Below are 7,494 nucleotides of genomic sequence, written 5' to 3' on the forward strand. Positions count from 1 at the left end.
CAGCCCCCCCCCCCCCCCTGCCTTTATACTGCCACCTCTCCGGCGGTACTGACCACATTCTCACACTCACCTTTAGTTGGAAACTCATACCTCCTTGGCTGATTTTTGTGTTCTTCCTTATGGTTTTCTGTATTTCTCACATGTTCTACAATGAACCTGTGTCTCTTTTATCATTAGACCAGATTAGTTAAAAAAATGTTTTCTGACCAGGGAAAGTTTGTGGAGAGGGGAGACATCAGTCCTGAGATTCTTATCTACAAGGACAGAATGAAGTAGCAGATAGGTAATTATTTGCTTTCCTAAGACAGCTGTCTCCCTGGAATGACATCCAGGGGTTGGTCTGTTACATAGCAGCTGGAAGACATGATTTTGCGGTTGGATTGGGCATCTCTCTGCAGAACTCCCATCCCCCTGAGACTCCCAGGGACGTAGATGGCACTGTGGGAATTCAGAGACTGGGACAACCTGGCGGGCCCTGAACTCTCCGTGCTGACTGGGGGGGACTCTGCTTCCACCGGCAAACAAGCCTCCCTCTCTCCCTTCCCCGATGCTCAGGGAAACTTCCCTCCCCCCTTCCTGGATGGGGTGTGGCTGGCCCTCCGCTTCCTTAGCAGTCTCTCAAAGGTCTGGTTCCGTGGTGACCCACGGGGTGTAGCCATTTGGAGTATCCTCACTGGTGTGTGTCTTCCGTGGGCCCAGAACAGCCCCTCCACCAGCTGCTGAGTGAATTAGAAGAGATCCTCTACTTCCTGCCCCTCACTGGTCTCATGGCGCATGCCCTGAATTCTGGCTGTGTCTGTCTGGTCCTTAGTCTACTTGCCTCCACACCAAGGAGCACCTTGAGGTCATGGCCTGGGGTGACCATCCCAGGGCCCAGTGCATACAGGCTGCTGCAGAAATCAGTGGCTGGGGCCAGCCTTGTGCCCCCAGTTCCTTTGAGGGCACACCTTGCTCCACCCAGCTGGCCCCAGAAAGCACTCCACCTTCCACGCTCCACCCGTTTTGGTCCTGCTCTTCCCATGAGGCTTCACCAGGCCAGCCTTCTCCCCAACTCTGACCACTATGCAACTGGGTCCAGCTCGTGACCTTGACTCACTCCCTTCATTTTGCTGAACTTCAGTTTCCTCATCTGCACAATGGGTTGTTGGGGTCAGGATTTGGGGGTGACCCACATCAGGCGCCCAAGAAATGGCGGTGGTCTTATAAGGGTCACTTCCTTGGCACCTCCCTTAGGTTGTCTTGCCATGTCAGGAGGCTCTGTGTGTGTCACCTTTTCTCTTCAGCGACTCTGTCATTGCCTGTCGTGTCTGCGTACTCTTTTCAACCCTCTTGCCTGAACCCATTTATGGACTGACTCCCACTGGGAGAGGAATCAAGGTCTTCCTCCAGCACAACAGATGTGCAGTCATTGCCAAGGGGGACTCTCCGCGGATTTTCTAGACACTAGCTCTGGCCTCAGTGCTGCCTGAAAGAGAAGCAGGTCCTGGAGTGAGGTGGATGGAAACGTGGGTGGCTCCTGCTGAAGAATGTTGTAGGGTGGGGGCAGAGCCCCCAGACCGGGGCATAGCACAGGGGCTCCCCCATCCCCAGACAGCACTGTGTAGCGGTAGGGCTGAGAAGTGGGGCTCACCCGGGAATGAGGGTGGAGAGCACACTCACTGGTTGAGGAGACGGGGGTGTGGGTCAGCGGGTTCTCACGGGGGCGTGTCTCTGCCACAGGTGAACGGGAAGGAGCTCTCCAAGCTGTCTCAGGAGCAAACCCTGGAGGCCCTGCGCTCCTCCAAGGAGCCTCTAGTGATCCAGGTGCTGAGACGCAGCCCCCGCCTCCGGGGGGACAGCTCATGCCATGACCTGCAGCTGGTGGACAGTGGCACTCAGACCGACATCACCTTTGAGCATATCATGGCGCTGGGCAAGCTGCGCCCGCCCACACCGCCCATGGTCATCCTGGAGCCGTACGTCCTGTCTGAGCTGTGAGTCGCCCTCAGGAGGGCCCCGGGCCCTGCCTCCAGAGAGGGCACGCCACCCGGAGGCTACGTTGCCGCAGCTCTGGGCGTGGCAGGGAGACCCCGACTGGCCTGCCCTCTCAGGCAGGAAGCAGGTTCCTTGGCCTCCAGAGCTGACTGTGGCATCCAAGGGCTCAGAAATCTCTAGGCCTCTGCAGCCTCAGGCTGGACACCAGCCAGTGAAGGGCCCAGGGGAGGCTTCACACACAGGCTCCCTTTGGTATCTACGCCCCAGGGCCAAGGGAGGAGCATCCTGGGACCTTGCTCCTGGAAGGTTGAGGGCCTCAGCTCCTCCTCCTGCATCCTCTCTTCTCCTCTGCCGTCCATCGTCTTCTGCCTCTCAAGCATCCCTCCTTGAATCTTCTCACATCCTTGTCTGTCCCATCCCTCCCCCTGCTCTGAACTTCCTCCATCTCTTCGGCTTCTTTCTGGCCCAGTCTGAAGAAGGGCCTCTCATCCAGGCCTCGTGGCTCATTCCGCTAATCTAAACCCGTGCTGCAGAGCGGTGGTCCTGGGATCTCCTCCTCTGCAGAGAGTGAGGCCCCTGGCCACCAGCAGCCACGCTTAGCCTTGGGGCAAGGAAGGCTGCCCCTGGAGGTAGAGTGGGTCCTCCTCTGGGGCCTGGATAACTCCTGGGGGCGTTGCATGGGCGGGGCCAGTGCCGGGTGGGAGGGGCACCTGCAGTTCAGAGAAGTTGGTACCCTTCTGGCTGGTCTGGGCTGGGCGACAGGGCGGGATGGGGTGGGGAGAGCTAGGCATGCCTGTGTCCTCAGTGCAGACCCCGCACACCCCCGTTCAAGAAGCATTCCTGGTCTTTGCATGGATGCATGTAGCTCAGAAGGAGGGACTCCATGCTGAGCTCACCGGGACCGGCCAGCCCGGGAGCTGGGGCTAGGGCACTAGAGGAGCAGTTGGCCGGCCTGACCCCCCTTCTCCTGGGCAGCCCCCCCATCAGCCATGAGTATTATGACCCGGCGGAGTTCATGGAGGGCGGCCCGCAGGAGGCAGATCGTATGGACGAGCTGGAGTATGAGGTGAGCCAGGTGGCCAGGCCAGGGCAGGGCCCACAGCCAGCTTCAGGAACCAGCCCTGTGATGGCTGGCTGTAGCCCAGCTCAGGCCTGGCTACTGTTGTCCCCAGGCGGCCGAGTCTTGTGGCCCTTGCCGATGCACGGCTGCTAACTCAGGCTCACGGGCCAAGTTGGGTGAAGTCGGGCTGAGTCGGGGAGGGTATGGGTGAGGTCCCTTAGTCAGTCTGTGTCAGTGAGTCTGTGTCCCACGCATGTCTGTGTCCTGTGTGTCCCGTGTGTCTCGTGTGTGTCTCGGGCATTTCCTGGCAGGGGAGACCACGGCACACATGCGCCACTTGGGATGGTAAGAGAGACCCTCCAAGTTGGAGGCTGAAAACTTGGCTCCGGTGGTGTGCTGCTGGGGTTGGGGCTGGGCTGTGGCTGCCAGCCCTGTAGCATGCTTCCTCACTCACATGTTTGGGGGCTTTCTTCCTTTGCTTCTCCCACGCCCCCTGTGGCAGGAGGTGGAGCTGTATAAGACCAACCACCGGGACAAGCTCGGCCTGATGGTTTGCTACCGCACGGATGATGAGGAGGACCTGGGCATCTATGTTGGAGAGGTACGAAGGCGGGGTGCGGGAATGGGGTCTTCTAGGAGGCAGTGGAGCTCCTCCTTGTGGGCTAGGACATCCAGGCCGGACGTGGGTGGCGTCCATCTGTACGGCAGGTGCTGAGAGTCCCCACACCGTCCTAGCCCTGCGGCCTCTCCGTGCTGCGCAGGGCTCCGAGGCTGCCCGGGGCTGGACCTGCTTAGCTGCTTCCCCAGGAGACCTGTGCCCAGGCTGGGACAGTGAGCAAGGCTGAGATTCGGGCCAGGCTTTGCTCTCCCTCCCACGTCCTGTAGCCAGCCCCTACTGGTACCCACAGGGTTCTTCCCCACCTGTACGTGGCAGACGTGTGTGTGTGTGTGTGTGTGTGTGTGTGTCCACAGGAGGGCAGATGGCTCACCAGCTGCCCCCCACACTCTCATCAAGTCAGCCTTTGTATGAATGTATTACTGCCCATCGAGCCCCAGGGCTGCTGTGTTGGCGGGGGTGGGGGGGCAAAGTGTGGGAAAGTGTTCAGCTTCCTGCATTGACCCAGCCTCTGACGTGGAAAAGAATAGGTCTCCATGCACAAGAGTGTACGAGTGCCAGCTGGGGGCCTGGGCCTGGGGATGGTGGGCAGGGGCTGAGGGAGCTTTTGGCTGGCTCGTGCTAGGGAGCGGTGACTAGCCCAAGACCCACTGTTTTGTCCCTGCCTCCTGGAGCTCGGAAGCTTCTAGTCTGAGCTGAAGAGGGAGCAAGCAAGGAGACTAGTTTGCTTTGGGATCCCCCAAGGTGAGGCTGCCCTTTGCTACTGAAAGGGAATCTGAGTGAAGGGTGCCAGGTCCCCATGATGCATGTGCCTTGCAGGTGAACCCCAATAGCATTGCAGCCAAAGATGGCCGGATCCGCGAGGGAGACCGTATCATCCAGGTGAGTGGGGGAGAGGGCGGGCCTGTCCAAGGCCCCACTGCACTGGCTGCCCAGTGACCTCTCCTTAGCCAGTCCCAGCTCTCTCCTGCCAAGAGCCTCGCCTGATGGCCAGGCATCTTGCTGTGCCTGAAACCGGGGCTGGGTTTCCTCTCTCTCCAGTACAACTGCCCCGGGGGGCTCCCGTGTGCCTGTGGGATCTGCTGGCATCGAGGGCCTGTGCTGCTCTGGCACCTTGCCAGCCTCTCCCTCCATGCCCCAGACGTGAGCATGTGTCCTCTCCCTGGGCACCTTCCACTTCGTTTCTATCTGGTCAGAGCTCAAGAGCCTTTCCTAGCCCAGGGTACTCTGCTTGGAGCTCCCTATGAGGGGGTACCTGCACTTCTACCAGTGCAGGGCCCACAGCAGAGCCAGCCCTGGCATTCTTTTTGATGGTCCCTTGGCTTGTTACAGATAAATGGTGTGGACGTCCAGAACCGGGAGGAGGCGGTGGCCATTCTGAGCCAGGAGGAGAACACCAACATCTCCCTGCTAGTGGCCCGGCCTGAGAGCCAGGTATGTGTGTGCCCGCCAGGATATTCTGGGACCCCTGACATCGGGCTTTCTGTGGGAGCTGCTGGTTTGTGACAAGGTCACAACCTGGCACTGATGGAGGGTGGGTTAGTGTCTTTGGGGCCCATTTCCCCTTCAGGCCTCTGATGGCCAAGTGTGCCAGGCCACCCTCTCTCTTGGGTTATTCAACTTCATTGAGACCAGGAGACTGGGTATGGGATCTAAAAGCCACTGGTGGGGTGGTGTCCAGGGCGGTCCTTAAAGCAGTGGGGACAGCACAGTTCTGTCTCTGCAGCTGGCAAAGCGGTGGAAGGACAGTGACCGGGATGACTTTCTGGATGACTTTGGCTCTGAGCATGAGGGGGACTTGCGTGCACGCAAGCTGAAATCCCCCCCTGCCCAGCAGGTAAGGAAGGAGGCAGGGTGGGCGGTAGGGAGGCCAGCAGGAGGTCAGGGCGCTGGGGCATGTGGGAGATGGGCTGGACCCGAAGGCCCTTCTGCTCCCGACCCCGGCCGGCGGGACCCACACTGAGTGGGGCTCATCTTTCTGCCCCAGCTTGGCAACGAAGAGGAGAAAGGGGTCCCCGATGCAGGCACGGGTCTGAGCAACAGCCAGGAGCTGGACAGCGGGGTGGGCCGCACCGATGAGAGCACGCGCACCGAAGAGAGCTCGGAGCATGACCTGCTGGGGGATGAGCCTGCCAGTGCTGCCGACACACCCGGAGCCCTGCGCAAGAGCCGGGACCTCCACTTCAGCATGGACTCGCTGCTGGCAGAGGGGGCAGGGCTGGGGGGTGGCGACATCCCGGGCCTCACCGACGAGGAGTACGAGCGCTACCGGGAGCTGCTGGAGATCAAGGGCCACCTGGAGAACGGCAACCAGCTGGGCCTGCTCTTCCCCCGGGCCTCGGGCGGCAACGGCGCCCTGGATGTGAACCGCAACGAGAGCCTGGGCCACGAGATGGCCATGCTGGAGGAGGAGCTGCGGCACCTAGAGTTCAAGTGCCGCAACATCCTGCGGGCGCAGAAGATGCAGCAGCTGCGGGAGCGCTGCATGAAGGCCTGGCTGCTGGAGGACGAGAGTCTCTACGACCTGGGGGCCGGTGAGCCCAAGAAGCATGAGCTGTCTGACATCTCCGAGCTGCCCGAGAAGTCGGACAAGGACAGCACCAGCGCCTACAACACGGGGGAGAGCTGCCGCAGCACCCCGCTGTTCGCCGAGCCCTTGCCAGAGAGCCCCCTGAGGCGGGCTGCTGCCGGCAACTCCAACTTGAACCGGACCCCTTCCGGCCCCACGGTCACCACCCACCCCAAGGCAGCTCCCCCGCAGGGGAGCCCCGCCAAGTTCCGATCTCTCTCCCGGGATCCCGAGGTGGGCAGGAGGCAGCACTCAGAGGAGCGTGTCCGCCGAGGCCCCAAGACGGGCGTGACCCTGGAGCGCGTGGGCCCCGAAGGCAGCCCGTATCTCTCTCGGCGCCACCGTGGCCAGGGCCAGGAGAGCGAGCATTACCACAGCTGCGTGCAGCTGGCCCCGCCGCGCGGCCTGGAGGAGCTGGGCCATGGCCCCCTGAGTTTGGCTGGTGGCCCTCGGGTGGGCGGGGCAGCGGTGGCCCCCGAAGCACCCCGCATGGAGTGGAAGGTCAAGGTACGCAGTGATGGGACCCGGTACGTGGCCAAGCGGCCGGTGCGCGATCGCCTCCTCAAAGCCCGGGCCCTGAAGATCCGCGAGGAACGCAGCGGCATGACCACGGATGATGACGCGGTGAGCGAGATGAAGATGGGCCGCTACTGGAGCAAGGAGGAGCGGAAGCAGCACCTGATCCGGGCCCGGGAGCAGCGGAAGCGGCGCGAGTTCATGATGCAGAGCCGGCTGGAGTGCCTGAGGGAGCAGCAGAACGGCGACAGCAAGGCTGAGCTCAACATCATTGCCTTGAGCCACCGCAAAACCATGAAAAAGCGAAACAAGAAGATCCTGGACAACTGGATCACCATCCAGGAGATGCTGGCCCATGGCACTCGCTCTGCTGACGGCAAGCGGGTCTACAACCCTCTGCTCTCCGTCACCACCGTCTGAGCCCCGCTGTGCTCCGGGGCGGGCCCTCTGCCCCAGCCCAGTTCCAGTGAGCCTCCCAAGACCCTGTCCCCTGCTCGCCCATAGAATCAGTAGTGTGTGTCTGTAAGTGTGTGCACAGGACTTTAACCAGAGAGAAGCACTTCTCTCCGTCGGCTACTTCCTGCTCTCCAAGTACAGCTTTGTGCAGGCTGTGTGTGCGCAACACAGGCCCACGCACGTGTACGTGCACACACACGTGCACCCCTCCAGAGCTCTCAGCATGGGTCCTTGGGGACAGGAAAGTCGAACTGGAAAGGAGAGGCGAAGGACTGTCCTAAGCACAAGAGAACGCCTGGCTTT

At 61.2% G+C, this 7,494-nt stretch overlaps 1 protein-coding gene across 1 annotated transcript; it reads left to right on the forward strand.

Annotated features, from left to right (window-relative positions):
- Nucleotides 1-1,697: 1,697 nt before the first annotated feature.
- On the forward strand, nucleotides 1,698-7,484 carry PDZD4 (PDZ domain containing 4). Its single transcript, XM_040626980.1, has 7 exons — nucleotides 1,698-1,973; nucleotides 2,950-3,040; nucleotides 3,537-3,635; nucleotides 4,470-4,532; nucleotides 4,983-5,084; nucleotides 5,377-5,487; nucleotides 5,638-7,484. Exons 1-7 carry the CDS (start codon nucleotides 1,903-1,905, stop codon nucleotides 7,153-7,155), a joined length of 2,055 nt encoding a protein of 684 aa, XP_040482914.1. The 5' UTR covers nucleotides 1,698-1,902; the 3' UTR covers nucleotides 7,156-7,484.
- The last annotated feature ends 10 nt before the right edge of the window (nucleotides 7,485-7,494 follow it).

The sequence above is a fragment of the Ursus maritimus genome (assembly GCF_017311325.1).
Source record: "Ursus maritimus isolate PB19 chromosome X unlocalized genomic scaffold, ASM1731132v1 scaffold_X1, whole genome shotgun sequence".
In the NCBI taxonomy this organism is placed as follows: Eukaryota; Metazoa; Chordata; class Mammalia; order Carnivora; family Ursidae; genus Ursus; species Ursus maritimus.

Coding starts and splice junctions, on each gene's coding strand:
- PDZD4 (XM_040626980.1), top strand. CDS start 1,903: ATGGCGCTGGGCAAGCTGCGCCCGCCCACACCGCCCATGGTCATCCTG. Junction 4,533..4,982: donor AGGGAGACCGTATCATCCAG/GTGAGTGGGGGA, acceptor GGCTTGTTACAG/ATAAATGGTGTGGACGTCCA. Junction 5,085..5,376: donor TGGCCCGGCCTGAGAGCCAG/GTATGTGTGTGC, acceptor CTGTCTCTGCAG/CTGGCAAAGCGGTGGAAGGA.